Source organism: Scylla paramamosain, chromosome 27, assembly GCF_035594125.1.
Source record: "Scylla paramamosain isolate STU-SP2022 chromosome 27, ASM3559412v1, whole genome shotgun sequence".
NCBI lineage: Eukaryota > Metazoa > Arthropoda > Malacostraca > Decapoda > Portunidae > Scylla > Scylla paramamosain.
Window position 1 is genome coordinate 20,730,260 of NC_087177.1, and position 20,000 is coordinate 20,750,259.

At 43.8% G+C, this 20,000-nt stretch overlaps 1 protein-coding gene, 1 non-coding gene and 2 pseudogenes across 2 annotated transcripts; 1 reads left to right on the top strand and 3 right to left on the bottom strand.

Annotated features, from left to right (window-relative positions):
• Positions 1–1,864, top strand: part of LOC135114431 (histone H4-like) — a 2,231-nt pseudogene extending 367 nt beyond the window's left edge.
• An 8,640-nt stretch (positions 1,865–10,504) lies between these two features.
• LOC135114325 (histone H3-like) lies at positions 10,505–10,974 on the bottom strand. Its single transcript, XM_064030234.1, has one exon. It carries the CDS (start codon positions 10,972–10,974, stop codon positions 10,564–10,566), a length of 411 nt encoding a protein of 136 aa, XP_063886304.1. The 3' UTR covers positions 10,505–10,563.
• A 7,803-nt stretch (positions 10,975–18,777) lies between these two features.
• LOC135114550 (5S ribosomal RNA) lies at positions 18,778–18,896 on the bottom strand (annotated as a pseudogene).
• A 938-nt stretch (positions 18,897–19,834) lies between these two features.
• LOC135114568 (5S ribosomal RNA) lies at positions 19,835–19,953 on the bottom strand. The gene has a single exon (XR_010275542.1). It is a non-coding gene; the product is annotated as a 5S ribosomal RNA (ribosomal RNA).
• Positions 19,954–20,000: the final 47 nt, after the last annotated feature.

Sequence of the window (20,000 nt, forward strand, 5' to 3'; positions counted from 1 at the left end):
CCATGACTGGCCGCTGCAAGGGAGGCAAGGGTCTTGGAAAAGGGAGGCGCCAAGCGTCACCGTAAGGTTCTGCGTGATAACATCCAGGGAATCACCAAGCCTGCTATCCGTCGTCTAGCTCGCCGAGGTGGCGTCAAGCGCACATCTCTGGTCTCATCTACGAGGAGACTTCGTGGGGTGCCTCCAAGGTGTTCCTTGGAGAACGTTATCAGGGATGCTGTCACCTATACCGAGCACGCCAAGCGTAAGACCGTTACTGCCATGGACGTTGTCTACGCCCTCAAGCGTCAGGGCCGTACCCTGTACGGATTTGGGTGGTTAAATCGCTCCATTATTGAGATGGTGCCAGCTATTCAGCTTGCATTATCATCATTGAATAACATCATCTCCCGGACCTTTTTAAGGTCCACAAACATGAAAAGAAAGAAGGACCATAGACTACTATTATTACTACTACTTTCTCATAACCATGTTCACTATCACTATCTGAGCTAAGAAAAGAAACCATTATTAATTATAACCTTCTTTCTCACTTCATCAAGGTCTTCTCCAAGTATCATTATTATTATTATTATTATCATTATTATTATTATTATTATTATTATTATTATTATTATTATTATTATTATTATTATTATTATCAATGACTTATTTCAATGATCACGCCCCTCATCGTTCTCAGTTTCTCATAAAACAAAAATATACATTGAGATGAAAAAGACGCTCAACATATCACAATAGGCAACACATCTAATCAACTCTCCACTGTGACACACAGCAGGTACATTAGTAGAAATATAGTATACATATTTATTCTCGGTCACTTGCGTGCCCTGACTAAATAATAATAATAATAATAACAAATAACTAACTCGAAAATAAATACACTACTTGCTTATTATTGATATACCAGTATAGTCTACACAACTCTCTAGATGTTTGAACGTGTGGCTCCGAAGAGGAGCCGGATTGATGGTGATATTGGCTGAAGGGGAGGGAGGCCCTTTATTTACTCTCTCTCTCTCTCTCTCTCTCTCTCTCTCTCTCTCTCTCTCTCTTCTCAGTCTTCTTGGGAAGGAGCACGGCCTGAATGTTGGGCAGCACGCCACCCTTTGCAATGGTGACTCCGGAGAGGAGCTTGTTAAGTTCCTCGTCGTTGCGGATGGCCAGCTGCAGGTGACGTGGGATGATGGGAGTCTTCTTGTTGTCACGGGCGGCATTGCCGGCAAGCTCAAGGACTTCAGCAGCCAGGTACTCCATAACTGCCGCAAGGTACACGGGGGCACCAGCACCCACGCGCTCGGCGTAGTTGCCTTTCCTTAGAAGGCGATGAACTCCTGCCGACCGGGAACTGGAGTCCAGCACGACTGGAACGGGACTTTGACTTTCCCTTCACCTTTCCTCCCTTGCCGCTTCCAGACATGATAATGGATGTTGTGGTAGTAGTATTAGTAGTTGTTGTTGTTGGTGATAAATGAGGAGCGCGAGTACTCTAACCTCGTCGGTAGCTCTGCGAGCAAGTAGTGAATTTTGGGAAAAACGGCTATATATACGCGAGATCAGATCGGCCCAGAGCGCGTCTGGACCAATCAGGACGCTCGCTGAGGTGGCGACTCCTGATCCTTAGTAGGCACGCTAATATATATACCACTTTTCAACACCCCGCGCGGCATCATTCTCGCTTTAGCTCTCGCAGCTGCAACACCTCGCCCCCTCTCTCCAGCTCCTGCCAGCCACTCAGCGCTCTCTTGCTCCGAGCGGCCGAGCCACAAGCTCCGCCCCCTCAGACAAGGAGAGCGCCTTTATAAGGAGCCTAGCAGCGGCCCGATCTCCACTCCGCGCTGTGCTTTACCAGCGCCCCTGACGCAGCAGTTCACTCTACAGCGACCCACATTATCCCAAGTGCTACTCTAGACACTGAGAATTGCATAGACCACAAAATTCACACAACACACACCCACTTACACTTCTGGCACGAATTTGGTGCCCTACCACATCAATCGCACTCATGACGGGCTCGGATTGGAATTTACCCCCCTTGCCTGACGCTGAGTGTTAGATTGGTTGCGGGTAGGAAGCCGAGGGTTTGGTCAGGCTCTCTCTCCTTCTCACTCTATTTCACCTCTCTTCCGCCTCTGGGTGAAGGGGCTGGAGGACCTGAAAAGCCTCCAGAACTCCTGAAGCAGGGGCAGCCTGCGATGCACCAAGGAAGCCAGTGAGCGTGCTGAGTCCAGCCTTGGTTGCGGGGCCAGGTCAAGGCAACTCTTAGCTTGGAGGAGGGCCTCCCATAACCTCCATAGGACCTAGATATTTCGCAGGGCGGTGTAGCTGCGACGGTTTTTTAGAAATCGGGCTACCAGTAGCAACCGCCAACTGCCAGGCAGGGAGCAGCTAGTCACAGGGGGACTCCACCCCCCTTCAGCATGCCGAGCCAAGACCCCACCACGAGAATGGAGACGACGGTCGAAGATCACACTCTGAGAGGAAAGATGCCAACTAACAAGTCTGATAACCACTTCACACGCGACCCGAGAACCATACCGTCCCGAGGAAAGATCCATGAGCATCGACAGGACAAAACGAGGACTCCACCAAGACTCCGAAGATGACGAAAGCTGCCCACCCGCCAAATGCCAAGCCCAAGACAAGAATCTTGAACCCAATCCTTCCACCTCCAAGCAAGCAAAAGACGAAGACGGCTTCCGATTCCAAGGGCGTGGATACAACCGAGCTCGCAGGGACAGATATGAGGAAAAGAAAATGCAACAGGCAACAGCTCCAGAACAGCCAAAAGAGACTCCCACCTCCAGGCACCAGTCTGGCGATGTCCCACGTATCATCATTCCAGCCACGGAAGGTTTCCAGTCACCAATAGACGTCGCAGAAGCTCTGGAGGCAGCGCTGAACATGAGAGAAAAACTACCCATGAAGTTCCTCCACCTCAGGGCAAAGTGCTCCTCTCCCCACCGACAATGGAAGTACACGACGACATCATCAACCTGAAGGAGCTCAAGGGAAAACCCATACACCTGCAGTCATCCACCAGCAACATCACCAAAGGAGTGGTACTGAAGTACCACCTGCTCATGCCACTCTCACTCCTGCAGAGACATCCCCAGATGATTTCTGCAGACCGACTCACTCATCGAGAAGGAGAACCAACACGTCAAGTGCTGATCACAGTTCGAGGCCCCCTTCCAGGCTATGTAGACCTGAGGGGAACTGGGGCACGTTCTACACACGTCCTTACGGCAAGGAGCCTCTCAGATGCTTCAACTGCCAGAGGTTTGGCCACCACAAGGCAAACTGTACACTACCAACGTAAATGCAGGAATCTGCGCCGGCAGCCACGAGACAGAAAAATGCATCAAGATGCACAAAGAAGGAGAGCACAACGACAGCGAAGTGTCCCAACTGCCACCGTCCACATCACGCCTGGAACAAAAGCTGCACAGCCAAGGAGAGAGTTAGCCGATGTTCAGAAGGCCTCTTAACACCCAGTGGATGACTCGACATCGCCCCTCTCTCGCCACCACCAATAAAGCCTGGGCTCTGGCGGCCACTTCGACCTGGGGCAGCCAACCAGCACAGCCACAACAACCAGCACAGCCACAACAACCAGCACAGCAGCCACAACAGACTCCAAACATGACAGCAAACGCCGATTTTCCAGCACTAGGAACACTAGGAACAGCAGCACAGCAACCAAGGACAGGCAGCAGGCCACGACAGCGAATCAACGCATCACGACCACCAACTCGACAAACAGAACACATCACTCTCTCCAAGCAGGACCTGCAGGCGATGTTCCAGACGTTTGCCACTGCCCTCGTCTCCATGCTGGGAAAACAAATACCGTCGGAAGACATCACCACACTATCGGAACAAGTTGTGGCCAAAGTGTGCAAGAAGCGGTCAGCACTCCAGCAGCCATACCAGCCGCAGCTCCTCGCCTCGGCCACGCAGCCAGTCACCCGCGCTGATGCCAGCTCCTCGAACCAACAAGAGGATCACTCCCGCCTCGGCGAACATCGCGAGAGAAAAAGGCGGCCCTCGGGATAACACAGAACCGGCGCAGTGTTCCACAGCAAACAAAACCCAGCAACACCACCAACACAAACAATGGATATGACACTCACCCTGACACCAACGACGACACTCACACAAACGACACAGGAAACACAGACAGAGAAGAAGACGTGCAAGAAGCACAAAGACAGGCGCTCCAAATCCTGCAGTGGAACTGCTGCACGATATCAAATAAACACCACCTCCTAATGGCAGACGCATACGAAAATAGTTGGGATGTCATCCTGCTACAAGAGAACGGGCCTGCCTCAGGACACACAAACCCGCTTCTCAGGATACACTGCATATCACCTTCCGGCCATAGACAGACAGACAAGAGGCTGCTCCATCTTAGTTAAAAAGCTGCATACCAAGCCAAAAGATCAACAATCCTGTCGACTGCGGTGATCGAACCGAGGTCCTAGGAATCACCCTCCAACTCCGCCACGGACCCATCCAAGTCTACAACATATACAACAACCTCGTGACACCCCTCGAGATCAGTGAACTCCTTGCCCTCTGCGCAACAACAAGTGTCTTCATCGGGGAGACTTCAACGCCCATCACACCATCCTCGGATCAAGAAGACAGAACAGAGATGGGCAACATTTAGCTGAAGTAATGGCCAACGTTCCAGGGGCAACTCTCCTGAACACCATAGGAGAGCCCACACACATCCAAGGCAGTATCCTTGACCTCTCTTTTGCCTCTCCCCATCTCAGCCACGGGGCAAAGTGGGAGCTGCATGACCACCTCGCCAGTGACCACTTTGCTACCACCATCAAAATCAACTGTGAAAAACCCTCCACCCCAGCACTCGTCCCCAGATGGAACACAAAAGGCAGACTGGCCGAGATTTAGAGAAGAAATCCTCCATCACCTAGCCCAGACAGAATCCGGCCTCACAGCAGATGACTTGGAACATCGGCTAGTTGACGCCTTCCACCATGCAGCAATAAAGCCATTCCTAAAACGAAGAAACCAACACATAGCCACAAAGATCGCTGGTACTATGATCAGAGAGTCAAAGAATATAACCACCGGATAAATCAAGCAAGAAAACTCAACCGAACACACACCTTTACAGAGACCACATGGGGACTCCTGCGTGCTGCCATCAGGACGGCGAGAGAGGGGAAAAAGGCAATAAAAACAGAAAAATGGCTGGAATGGTGCTCCGGCACGAACGCCCACACCACTCTCAGCGACCTCTGGAAGCACGTGAAAACTGCAACCGGCAAGAGGACACCGAGAGCACCTACACACCCAGACCCAGAGAGGGAAGCCGCCAGACTTCTACAAACTTACGTTCACAGAGCCAGCCCAGCGCAGCTCGGCGCGCACGTCCCTAGCCAAGCTTGAAAGAGCAACGTCCAGCCCAAGACACCTTCATCCAACAAGCCTGTAGACAAAGACACCCAGCAGACACAGCCTTTACGCCCCGGGAACTGCAGAAGGCGCTACAGCCCAGACCCGACACAGCTGCCGGTGCCCGGACAAAATCACATACTCCATGATCAGAAAAGGAGGTGAAGCAGCACAAGATAGGCTCCTCAAAATAATCAACACCTCATACGCTACAGGACTTCTACCATCAACTTGGAAAGGAGGCAACCATACACCCCGCAGACCTTACCTTCCCCATGCAGACTTCCTCGGACTCACTCCGCAGACAGACACCTGTTTTCCTTGTAGGGGACTTGAACACCCGACATCCCTACCTAGGATACACTACTTCCAACCAGGTAGGGAGAGACATAGTAGACTATCTTCGATGACAGACTGCACTCCATATCAGCCCTTTCTTTCCCACCTACTTTGATTTTTAGGACTGCCTCAACTCCTGACATAGCTCTAACTAACGAGGTGAATTTTCTTCATTACTCCTTCACGCCTGGACCTCTGACGACTAGTGACCACATACCTACTATCCTTGATATTTCCACCTCCCCGCTCCTCATCCCTAGTGTCAGGAGGTATAACTATAAAAGAGTAAACTGGGACGCGTTTTCTGAGGACGACGCCCTACAGATAAACAGACCTACCAGACGTGACCTGCAGCACCCTGGAGGACATTGACGCAGCACTAGAGGCATGGATAGGCCAAAGTCAAGACCACTGCTGACAGACACATACCCCTGACCTCCCTACAAAGTGGGTCCGCCCCAAGACCCTCCCGAACGACGCAGCTGCTGCGGATTCAATTCCAGGCGCTACGTGACAGAGCGAGCCAGAGAGGCTGGACTTACGATGAGTACAGGCAGTACAGACATGTTAAAGCTATGCTGCACGACTTGCGACAAACAGAAGCTAGGACGCACTGGGGGAGGAAGTTGGCAAGCTTAGCTGCCAACCACCGTGATCCCAGGGAAGTTTTGGAGAGAAATCAAAAATTGTCTCTCCAGGTAGAGCGACAGGACCAGGCCATTAGCTAATAGACATTACAGGTGACAAGAAGTTCCACGAACGAGGAAAAAGAACACCTTTTCACGTCCATTTGGGACCGTGTGTACAAGAGAGGACTACGACGACGACTTTGACGACAATGACAATATTGCTGGATTACATGGCACATGCTATGTACAGAACCTTCTCGTTGGGCTCGACAGATCCTGCCCGTCTCACAGGTACCTCCCCACTGGACTGTTTTATTTCCGCTCAGGAGATGGCTGCCGCGATCAAATGTGGCAAATGACTAGCCCTGGCGGCAGCAAGATAAACAAGACTATACTCTCTTATCTTCCAGCTTCGGCGCTAGCCAGGATTGAGGGCAATCTTCAATGCGGCGCTCTCAGCGAGCTATTTCCCGGACGGATTCAAGCAGGCGGAGATGAGGATGATTCCTAAGGCCGGCAAGACTCCGACTCGTCCGGAGAACTACCCGCCCATCTCCCTGCTGGAGGTACCGGGGAAGCTGCTGGAGAGGGTTGTCTCTGCTCGGCTGCGCACCTATCTGGAGACGGGAAACCATCTACACCCAGCGCAGTATGGTTTCCAGAGCGGCAGCGAGTACTGTCCATGCCATCGCTCTGGCAACCGAGACCATCGCCATACACCAGGCCAATAGGTACCGCTGTAACTTGGTGCTGCGGGACGTGAAGTAAGGCGTTTGACCGTGTCTGGCACCTTGGGCTGAAGTACAAGCTCCTTCACCTGGGGCTGCCTGCACCGGTTGAGCGCCTTCTCTGTGACTTCCTGGACGACAGGACGGCGAGGGTGAGTGTAGGGGGGCACCTCGGTCCACCTTTTCCCCTCGCCACAGGAGTTCCACTGGGCAGTGTGCTGTCGCCCACCCTGTACAGCATTTATACCAGCGATTGTCCAGCCTCAGAGGCTGGTATCAATTTACTGTATGCTGACGATGTCTCCCAGATTATTTTTCCACCCAGGTCGCTCCAGCTTGATGACGAACGCCCGCACTGCCAGAGAGATCGCCCGCATCAATGCCTTCGAGAGGGAGTGGAGGATCAGGACAAACCTGGCCAAGTTTAAGGTCGTCCCCCTCGCCACAAAGACCCCCGCCCCACTGCTAGTGGATGGGGATGATGTTGAGTTTAGCCCCAGGGGCACCCTCCTGGGGTTCTCCATATCCACAACTGGGTACACTTCACACGTGTCCCAGCGAGTGAGCAAAAGCGAAGTTGGGCCCTCACCAGGCTGTACCGCTTGAGGGATCTGACCACTGGTCTCAAGCTCCACCTAATAAAGGCTTTGATTTTGTCCATTCTAACTTATCCACCTATTCCCTTGCATGCTCTCTCTAAAACAGCCATCAGCAAGCTTCAGCGGGTCCAGAACAACGCCCTGGGGTTCGCCTTCGGCACCAGATGGGACGACTTTGTCACCTCGGCTGCTCTTCTGGCTTCCGCATCCCTCCCAGCCCTGAACGCCCGCCTTCACGATATGGCCGCCAGGGTTTGGGAACAGATGGATGCCGAGGGATGGGAACAGTTCCAGGCGCTGAGGACACAGCACGACTAGGCTCTACCCCGGGAACACGCCGGGTTCCCCAGGAGTCTTCGCCGGGAACAAGACCCGCCTCCCGAAGCCCGATACAGGTGAATGTTATATTTCCGTAACTCATTCCCCTATAAAATTCACAATCTACCTGTATCACTACTAGAAATTGAGTCACTCTCCCCCCAAGCATTCTTTTACTGTTAGATAATTTGTCCGCAGATCACGCCATTATCATCACCGACTGCTGACTGAGAGAGAGCGAGCATCTGTCGCTTCTCCTTCCGAGAGTAGAGGTACCGTGACGACAGTGGTGGACTGCAGCCAGCCACTAAGAGATCTACCAGGCCTGATGACGCCCCCGGCGACACCGACGGCATACCCAGTGGTGGTTCCATCATCGCGAACCTCCCCTCGCCCCCCGCGCCCCGAGTCGCCGTGGGACCGGCCGACGTCCTGGCGAGGGGTAATCATCCTCCGGGGTAAGCCTGCTCAGCCCCCGGCAGCGGGACCGAGTTCGGGAAACGCACAGCTGAGGGGTTTACTGGGGCTGACGGCGCCGCAGGCGTCGCCGAAGGCCTCCCCCTTGAACTCCCCGAACCAGACCGCAAACAGCGACTCCTAGAACCTCTAACGACATCGACCCGCGCCCAAGACACCTGCCCACCACCCTCTCCCCCGTCGCAGGACTCCCGAAATAATCAATTATATCGTTACCAGTGCACAGTGAACATCCACGCGTGTTCTGTGACTCTCATGTTTATTTTGTACGTGCTATTGTGACAATTTTTGCTCCCTCGTGTCTTATTTCTTCTTAAGCATTAAGTACTCCTTAACGTTTCTACTGTGTCCCTCTGCATTTGACTCTCATGTTTATTTTGTACGTGCTATTGTGACAATTTTTGCTCCCTCGTGTCTTATTTCTTCTTAAGCATTATGTACTCCTTAACGGTTCTACTGTGTCCCTCTGCATTCTTTTTTCTTCCTCTCGATGTTTCTCCCCTTCTACCTTCGTCCCCCTAACTTCACCTCTCTTAAGCTAGTGCATCTCTGCCACCATCCTCTTCTTGCACCGCCTTCTCCAAACAATCTACTTTATGTGTGTCTTCTAGTTGCCCTTTACGACTCACCTGCTAACTCAGGTTTCCACCAAGAACTCATGTTCTGTAAATATTTTATGTCATTGCAACGTACTTGTAAATGTTATGTAAATATTATATGTAACCCTCCCCACTCTATTCTATCTCACAGCAGTGCAGGTGGTTTTCCTCCGGGGACTTTGGTTTCCACCCTACAAATCGCTCTTGTACTGCCCTGTGACACTCATTACTTTACAGTAGCAAGACGGACCGCCCGGCAACTTTTTTTCTCCCACTGTACTTCTATTTCTCCTCACTTTTTCTTCCCTGTGTACCAGTCTTGGTACACACACTGCTGCTTCTTGTAACACCCCCCTTTTTCTAAATAAAAACTTGAAACTTGAAACTTGAAAACGCACACTCGTTCTCACAGCAGTACGGCGACACTATGCCTCCCAAAGCATCAGGAAAGGCTGCCAAGAAAGCTGGCAAGGCACAGAAGGCCATTGCCAAGGGCCACGACAAGAAGAAGAAGCGCAGGAGGAAGGAGAGCTACTCCATCTACATCTACAAGGTGCTCAGTAACCAAGTCCACCCAGACACTGGCGTGTCCTCCAAGGCCATGTCAATCATGAACTCGTTCGTGAATGACATTTTCGAGCAGATCGCTGCCGAAGCATCCCGCCTGGCACACTATAACAAGCGCTCCACCATCACCAGCCGGGAAATCCAGACCGCTGTCAATCTTCTTCTGCCTGGTGAACTGGCAAAACACGCTGTTTCTGAAGGCACCAAGGCTGTTACCAAGTATACCTCCTCCAAGTAAACAGGCGGCCAGTATACTGCTGCCAGTATAAAATAATACCCGGCTCCATTGGAGCCACACTTGAAAAGGAAAAAAAGATACGATATGAACCGATACATTATTATTATAATTATTGTTATTATTATTAATATTATTGTTATTATTATTATTATTATTATTATTATTATTATTATTATTATTATTATTATTATTATTATTATTATCATTATTAATATTATTAATATTGTTGTTTTTATTATAATTATTATTATAATAATTATTGTATCATTATTATTATTATTATTATTATTATTATTATTATTATGCTTATTATTATCGTGATTATTATTCAGTGGAGATAAAGAAAAGATAAAAAAAAAAATAGAGATAAAGAAAGATAAAAATTCTCCCAAGTGAAAGAGATATGGCCATGGAAGAGGGAATAATAATAATAATAAAAAAAAAAAAAGGGGGAAGGATATTGAGTTCGAAGTCGAAAGTTAATTATTAACCTGATACTGAAAGATGGAAAATAAATATTTTCTTCCACAAAACCAAACAGATTGTCTATGAAAATTCTTTAATGAAAGAGATTTTTTGGCCCTAAAAAGGGCCTAGATATTGCTGTTATGAAGATCATTCGTGGATGACTTCTTAGGCACGCTCGCCACGGATGCGACGAGCCAGTTGGATGTCCTTTGGCATGATAGTCACGCGCTTGGCATGGATGGCGCACAGGTTGGTATCCTCAAACAGACCCACGAGGTAAGCCTCGGAAGCTTCCTGGAGAGCCATGACAGCAGAGGACTGGAAGCGGAGGTCAGTCTTGAAATCCTGAGCAATTTCACGCACCAGGCGCTGGAAAAGCGGTTTCCTGATAAGCAGCTCAGTGCTCTTCTGATAACAGCGGATCTCACGGAGAGCAACGGTTCCAGGCCTGCAGCGGTGGGGTTTCTTGACACCTCCAGTGGCTGGAGCAGACTTACAAGCTGCCTTTGTAGCAAGCTGCTTGCGGGGCGCCTTGCCACCAGTGGACTTGCGAGCCGTTTGCTTGGTACGTGCCATAGTTGTAGTAACAACAACTCACAACGAACACTCAGCTGAGTCTGCCCGCGCTATATATCTATCTATATTTATAGAAAAGATGGGTGAAGGAAGAATAATATAAGTATAAGAGGATAGTGAGAAATAATGAAAGAAGTATAATATTAAAGATGGTGGGCTGTCCACCTTGCTATTTTACTTATTGATGTTATACTGTGTATTATGTGTTTGTGAGAATGTTTGTGTTCTGTGTGCTGACTTCATGTGATGGCACAGGCTGCGATATTTCTCCCTGTTACACCGCAGGCGAGTCGAGAGAGACTCTGCCACTACTCCCTCGTGACACCACAACTCTCTTACCCCCTATAGGTAGGTCCCCAGGTGTCGGCGACTCAGGATGAGGTGCAACCCCCTCCCCATCTACCGCTTGCTGGGGGCCAGCAAGCCCTACCAGTGGCCAGTACCCCTCGGCTGTGCATTACGGTGTGGTGAACACCGGCGTGGCATGCCGCCTCACCGCCGACTCAGGGCGCGGAATGGGGAGAGAGGAGGCCAGCTACGAGTCCCATGTGAAGCATGTGTGTGTGTGTGTGCTGTTTAGAGTGTTGGAGTTACATAATATTCTTTCCTCTTCAGATGCCCCGTGTGTGCTGAGTTTTTGTGTTTGGCCATCTTCAGGAATACAGTGAGTAAAGGTAAGTGTTTTAAGGTGAGTATGTTTCCTTTATTTTCGGTTTTTTAATAGATTGGGTTAGGTATTGTTTTGCATGCCTGTAGGCTGCTAGGGAAATCACGGTGGTATTTTACTATTTGATCCTGAGTTGTCTTTTAGGCTTTGATAGATAGGCAGGCCCAACTCATCCAATTTTTTCCCAAATTGTCTTTGCTCTGTAGTGTAGACGTATATTGAGAGATATTTGTTTTGGTGTGTATTTGTACTTGTTCTGTTGTCATGGTGTAAGGGTGTTTCTGATTTGTTGCAAATCTAAGTGCTCTGTTTTTGAACTTTTTGAAGTTTGCTAATTTAGTTATTGCTCATTGTGTGTATAGGGATTGGAGAGGTAATCAAGTATTGGTAGTATTAGTGCTTTTACTAAGTGTATTTTTATTTTCTCTGGCATGTTATGTAACTTGTAGAGTTTTTGTAGTGATGCTATTGCTATATTTTTACGCTCCTGTATATGTTTTGTAGTAGCCACCTCTAGTTATGGTTAGACCAAAGGCATTTTGCCATTACTTTTAAATTCTATTTTCTTCTTCGTTAATGATGAGTGGAAAGGTAAGTTTTTGCTCCAAGGTGCAGAGGGGTGAATTTATTAACATTGGTTTTTATTTTCCAGTTCCTTTCGTAGTTATTAATTGCTGTTATTGCTCTCTCTGTTTTTATATTGAGCATGTTCTTGGACCTTCCTGGGTAGCCAATTATTTGTGTTATGTCGTCTGCGAAACTGATGTTAAGGGTTTGTATAGGTTGTTGAATATCATTGGTGTAAATTGTGAAGAGTGTTGGTGACAGAACACTCCCTTGTGGTACACCGCAGTTTAAATTAAATGTAGAACCAATGTAATGATTAACTTTAATGGATGCTGTGCGATCAGATAAAAAGTCGCATAAAAATTTTTCTATTGTAATAAGGAGTTGTAGTTGTAGGATTTTATGCTTAAGACCGAGGTGCCAGACTTGATCAAAAGCTTTAGATATGTCTCTTAGTATGACTTGGCACTCTCCTTTATCTGATTTATTGTGTGCTATTTGTTCTGTGATGACTGCTAGTGCTTGTGTGGTGCCTCTATTACTACGAAAAACGAACTGGTAAGTGTTATATAAGTTATTAATTTCTAGGTGTGTTTTTAGCCTTGAATTTATCATTCGCTCAAGGATTTTGCCTGGTACTTCTGCCCGTGCTTCCCACAAAATCCCTTTATCTATGAATCGGGTGGGCCCGACGACTCCAACCCTGCCTTGTGATTGGTCAGAAACGTCCAGTGAGGCTCATCGCCCACGCAGTCACCGCATGAAAGATGTGATCATTATTGTTAGTCTAATTCATTTTTTTCTTATTCTTATTCTTATTCTTTTCTTTTCTTCCCTCATTCATAACAAATCTTGGAAAATATACAGCAGAACTGACATGTCATTTAAAATTCTAAGACAATTAGCAAGAAAGTTGTGATATTCTTATTTTTTTCATTCTTTTTATTCTATTTTTTTCTTATTCTTGTCATAATTAATATTGTTATCTTTATTATTTACATTTTTTTTATTATTCTTCCTATTCTTATTCTTATTTATCCTACTTTTAGAGAGATGAGGCTTGTGCGGTCACCCATCCAAGTTCAGGCCGGACCCCCTGCTTAACCTTGCTGATCCCGCCGTCAGCTGATTGGTCAAGAGCGGAGAACAAGGTGTTGGGAGGAAACATTTCTCTTATTCTTGTCCTTTCCTGTATTGTTGTTGCATTGTTGTGCTGAAAATGTTGGAAAATATGCACTAAAATTAACCCTTCATTCATAATTCTACAGCAATTAGCAAGAGAGAGATTTATTTATTACTTTTTTTTCCCTTATTTTTGTTCTTTTTATTCTTAATCTTCTTATTTTTATCATAGTTGTTATTGTTATTTTATTATTTTCGTTTTTCGTTCATTCTCCTCATTCTTATTGCTATTTTTTTCTATTCTCAGAGAGATGAGGCTTTAGTGGTCACCCATCCAAGTTCTGCCCGGACCCCCTGCTTAACTGCGCTGATCCCGCCGTTAGCTAATTGGCCAAGACCGGAGAACTAGGTGTTGGGAGGCCTTCTTTCTATTATTCTTATTCTTTCTTCCCCCATTCATATCGTTGTATTGGAAATGTTGGAAAATATACAAAAGAATTCACCCTTCTATGACAATTAGGAAGAAAGACATGGGATGCTTTCTTTCTTTTTTTTTATATTCCTTTATTGTAATTTTTCTTATTCTTGTTATAATAATTCTTACTGTTATACTTTATTACTTAAAATTTTTCGTTAATTCTCCCTATTCTTATTCTTATTTTTCATTTTTTTTTTTTTTTTGTAGACAGATGAGGCTTGTGTAGTCAGTCATGCATTAAAGTATTACTTGAAACCCCTGCGTAATCTCGATGGTTTCATTTTGACAATACCTATTTACTTATTTATTTATTATTATATTTATTTAAAAAAAAAAAAAAAAAGAAGAAGAAAAGAAGATGAAGAATAAGGTATGTAATCGAAATACTCTCTCTATACTGTAGCAATAGTTTAGCTGGATGTGCTTGTATTGTGTCAAAAATACTTGCAATATCTGCAATTGTAACCTGCAGTGTCGGCATAATGCATAATTAAGCTTAATGAAAAGAAAAGTTAATAAAAAGAATAAATGAAAAAAAGAAAGAAAAAAGATACAATTAACAACTAAATATATTAGCTACCCCTCTACGTTTCTTTATCACTGCAGAAAAATGGAAACATTTTAACGTAGACTTGTCAAAATTCAACTGAAATTAAGGGTTAAGTAAGGATCGTCACCCCTTCCCCAGAGGATATTCATTGTCTTTGAATATATATATATATATATATATATATATATATATATATATATATATATATATATATATATATATATATATATATATATATATATATATATATATATATATATATATATATATATATATATATATATTCTTTTTATTTAAAGTCTTATTTTCTTATGTAAATTCTTCTTCACTAAGAGACAGAGAGACAGAGAGAGAGAGAGAGAGAGAGAGAGAGAGAGAGAGAGAGAGAGAGAGAGAGAGAGAGAGAGAGTGAGAGAGAGAGAGAGAGAGAGAGAGAGTAACGTCCTTGAGGATAGCAGCTCGTCTACGCTCAACTCAGTGATCAACGTTAGAAGTTAATTCCTCATTTCTTAAAAAAAAAAAAAAAAAAAAAAAAAAAAAACTTTATTTAGAGGGCTTGCTGGAAACAAACTACAATGGAGGAAAGAACAATATGTCTGCTATATGACCCACCCAGTTAAATTTTCAAGAAGCAAACGCAAGTGGGAAAATACGAGGAAGATAAATTTTCATTTATATACGTGTTATGGTAATTTCTGCCACGCCTTCCTCTATTCATCAAACGTCACTGACACTTATTCCCTTTATTTTTTACTTTACAGAATCTTTTTGTAGGGCAAGACTCTAGAGGATATGTGCTTTCATAAGGTCTATAATGCTTTGCTTATCATAGAGACATAAAAAAAAAAAATAATAATAATAAAAATAAATTAATTAATTAATTTAAAAAATCAAAAGAAATAGATATATAAATTAATTAATTAATCAAATAAATTTCTATGCTTCACCTTTATAGCATTCGTATGAATGTCAAAACAAAACAAAAAAAATATAAATATAAATATTAATATGAAAAAAAAAATTACTAAATATATGAAAAATAGCATTACTACTACTACTACTACTACTACTACTGCTACTACTACTACTATTTTTTTTTTTTTATGTAGGAAGGACACTGGCCAAGGGCAACAAAAATGTAATAAAAAAAAATGCCCACTGAAATGCCAGTCCCATACAAAGGGTCAAAGCAGTGGTCAAAAAATGATGAATAAGTGTCTTGAAACTTCCCTCTTGAAGGAATTCAAGTCATAGGAAGGTGGAAATACGGGAGCAGGCAAGGAGTTCCAGAGTTTACCAGAGAAAGGGATGAATGATTGAGAATACTAGTTAACTCTTGCGTTAGAGAAACGGACAGAATAGGGGTGAGAGAAAGAAGAAAGTCTTGTGCAGCGAGGCCGCGGAAGGAGGGGAGGCATGCAGTTAGCATGATCAGAAGAGCAGTTAGCATGAAAATAGCGGTAGAAGACAGCTATATATGCAACACTGCGGCGGTGAGAGAGAAGCTGAAGACAGTCAGTTAGAGGAGAGGAGTTGATGAGACGAAAAGCTTTTGATTCCACCCTGTCTAGAAAAGCAGTATGAGTGGAGCCCCCCTCAGACATGTGAAGCATACTCCATACATGGACGGACGGAGGGCCTTGTACAGAGTTAGCAGCTGGGGGGGGGGGGGGGGGGGGGGGTGAGAAGGCTGGCGGAGAACGTCTCAGAACACCTAACTTCATAAAAGCTGTTTTAGCTAGAGATGAGATGTGAAGTTTCCAGTTCAGATTATAAATGGGACAGACCGAGGATGTTCAATGTAGAAGAGGGGGACAGTTGAGTGTCATTGAAGAAGAGGGGATAGTTGTCTGGAAGGTTGTGTCGAGTTGATAGATGGAGGAATTGATTTTTTGAGGCATTGAACAATATCAAGTTTTGTTCTGCCCCAATGAGAAATTTTAGAAAGATCAGAAGTCAGGCGTTCTGTAGGCACCTGCGTGATATGTTTACCTCCTGAAGGGTTGGACGTCTATGAAAAGACGTGGAAAAGTGCAGGGTGGTATCTTCAGCGTAGGAGTGGATAGGACAAGAAGTTTGGTTTAGAAGATCATTAATGAATAATAAGAAGAGAGTGGGTGACAGGACAGAACCCTGAGGAACACCACTGTTAGTTGATTTAGGAGAAGAACAGTGACCGTCTACCACAGCAGCAATAGAACGGTCAAAAAGGAAACTTGAGATGAAGTAACCAGAGAGAAGGATAGAAACCGTAGGAGGGTAGTTTGGAAATCAAAGCTTTATTGCCAGACTCTATCAAAAACTTTTGATAATTATGTCCAAGGCAACAGCAAAAGTTTCACCAAAAATCTCTAAAAGAGGATGACCAAGACTCAGTAAGGAAAGCCAGAAGATCACCAGTAGAGCGGCCTTGACGGAACCCATACTGGCGATCAGATAGAAGGATGGGGAGTGATAGATGTTTAAGAATCTTCCTGTTGAAGATAGATTCAAAAAACTTTAGATAGGCAGGAAATTAAAGCAATAGGATGGTAGTTGTGAGGGATTAGAACGGTCACCCTTTTTAGGAACAGGTTGAATGTAAGTAAACTTCCAGCAAGAAGGAGGAAGGTAGTGTTGACAGACAGAGCTGAAAGAGAGATTTGAAGGTAGGCAAGGTGCAAGCATGGAGGCATTGTTTCGGAGAACAATAGGAGGGACCCCATCCGGTCCATAAGCCTTCCCGAGGGTTTAGGCCAGCGAGGGCATGGAAAACATCATTGCGAAGAATTTTAATAGGTGGCATGAAGTTGTCAGAGGGTGGAGGAGAGGGAGGAACAAGCCCAGAATCGTCCAATGTACGAATTTTTAGCAAAGGTTTGAGCAAAGATTTCAGCTTTAAAAATAGATGCGATAGCAGTGGTGCCATCTGGTTGAAATAGAGTAGGGAAAGAAGAAGCAGCAAAGTTATTGGAGATACTTTTTGGCTAGATGCCAGAAATCACGAAGGTTAGAGTTAGAGAGAGAGAGAGAGAGAGAGAGAGAGAGAGAGAGAGAGAGAGAGAGAGAGAGAGAGAGAGAGAGAGAGAGAGAGAGAGAGAGAGAGAGAGAGAGAGAGAATGTGTGTGTGTATATGTGTCGGTTGGGTTGTGAAGGATGGGAAAAACCAGCAAGCCTCGGCTCCACTGACTGATCGATACTTGAATGTAATTCAAGTAAGGCGAAGTTAAGGTTAGATTAGGTCAGGTCAGGTTAAGTTAGGTTAGGTTAGGTTAATTTAGGTTAGGTTGTTAGTGTTAGTTTAGGAATTAGTTTAGGTGATGTTACGTTATGTTAGGTTAGGTTAGGTTAAGTTAGGTTATGTTAGGTTAGGTTAGGCCAGCTTTGCTTAATTTAGGTTAGGTTAATTTAGGATATTATAGGTTAGGTTCATTTAGGTGAAGTTTGGTTACATTAGGTTAGGTAATGTTAATTTAAGTTAGGTTAGGTTAGTCAGGTTAGGTGAAGTTAAGTTAGGTTAGGTTAGGAACAACAATAAAAAGAAAGAAGGAGGAAGAAAAACAACAACAGCAACAACAACAACAACAACAGCAACAACAAAGTTAGGTTAAGCTAATTAAGGATATGTTAAGTTTGGCTTAGTTTAGGGTAGTTTAGGTAATGTTACATTATGTTAGGTTAGGTTAGGTTAAATTTAATAAATAAATATATAATAATAGTAATAATAAAAAAATAAGTAGATAAATAAATAAAAAAAAAATCCATGAATATATAACACAAATCTTTAAAATATAAAAACATATGATAATTTATAATAGTTGAAAAAAAATGAAATAAATGGATTAAGAAATTTAGAAAATTTATAATAATAATAATAATAATAATAATAATAATAATAATAATAATAAGAAGAAGAAGAAGAAGAAGAAGAAGAAGAAGAAGTAGAAAAAAAAAACAAGAAGAAGAAGAAGAAGAAGAAGAAGAAGAAGAAGAAAAAGAAGAAGAAGAAGAAGAAGAAGAATAGTATTAATAACAGCAATATTAAAATAATAATGTTAATACTATAAAGATAAAAAGAAACTTTAGATGAAAAAGAAAAACAATAAAAACAACAACTACAACAACAACAACAACAACAACAAGAACAACAATAACGACAACAACAACAACAACAACAACAACAACAACAACAACAAGAATAACACCATAAATGAGAAATTAATAATAAAAGAGAGAGAGAGAGAGAGAGAGAGAGAGAGAGAGAGAGAGAGAGAGAGAGAGAGAGAGAGAGAAAGAGAGAGAGAGAGATCCTTTTATGTAAGTATTTGTAAGTATTTTATTTATCTATTTATTTTATTTTTTTGCTTGCCTTATTGCATTAAGCGAGGTAAAAAAAAAATGCCAAAATGATGAATGAATAAGTAAAAAAAAATGTTGGAATGTCAACAACATATGGTGTTCCCAGGCGGTTACCCATCCAAGTACTAACCGGAACCAACGTTGCTTATTTTCGCTGATCAGACGAGGAGCGGTGTATTCAACGTTGTGTGGTCGTTGGCCTTGGTAAGCTTGAGTTTCCGACTATTAGAAGATTACACTATCTTCTTCTTCTTGTTCTTCTTCTGTTTCTCTTTTTTTCTTCTTCATCTTCTTCTTCTTCTTCTTCTTCTTCTTCTTCTTAACTTCTTCTTCTTCTTTTTTTTCTTCTGCTTCTTCTTCTTTTTTCTTCTTCTTCTTCTTCTTCTTCTTCTCCTTCTTCTTGTTTTTCTTCTTTTTAATATTATATTTTCATTTTTTTATTTATTTTTTTTATTATAACTATTTTATTTTATTTTTATTGTTATTATTATTTTCTTCCTCTTTTTCTTCTTCTTCTTCTTTTCTTCTTCTTCTTCTTCTTCTTCTTCTTCTTTTTCTTCTTCTTCTTCTTCTTCTTATTATTATTATTATTTTATTATCATTATCATTATTATTTGTATAGTAATAATGATAAGGAGAAGAAGAAGAAGAATTTATTATTAAGAACAATGATGATGTGAGGTGGTAGCAGTAGTTGGGTGTGCTCTCGGCCCAGGAATGTCTGGGCCAATCACAGAACTGGCTGGGACGGGGACCCGTGATCCTGATCCAGTTGCGGGATGAAGCTTGTGTAGTCACCCATCCACGTTTTGCCCAGAGCCGTTGCTTAACCTCATTGATCTTGAAAAAGAATCTATGAAAAAGAATAATAAGGATATATATATATATATATATATATATATATATATATATATATATATATATATATATATATATATATATATATATACACACACAGAGAAAGAGAGAGAGAGAGAGAGAGAGAGAGAGAGAGAGAGAGAGAGATGCTTTATTTGTCAATGGAAGCATTTTATTATTTGTTTTTTCTTTTCTGCTTGCCTTATTGCATTGTTTTATAATCCAAGGGAGGGAAGAAAATGCAAAATGATGAATAAATAAGGAAATAAAAATGTTGGAATGCCAACAACATCTGGTGTTCCCAGGCGGTCACCCATCCAAGTACTAACCGGACCCAACGTTGCTTAACTTCGCTGATCAGACGAGAAGCGGTGTATTCAACGTGGTGTGGTCGTTGGCTCTAATGAGCTTGACTTATCGACTATTTTGAAGATGATGTTCTCCTG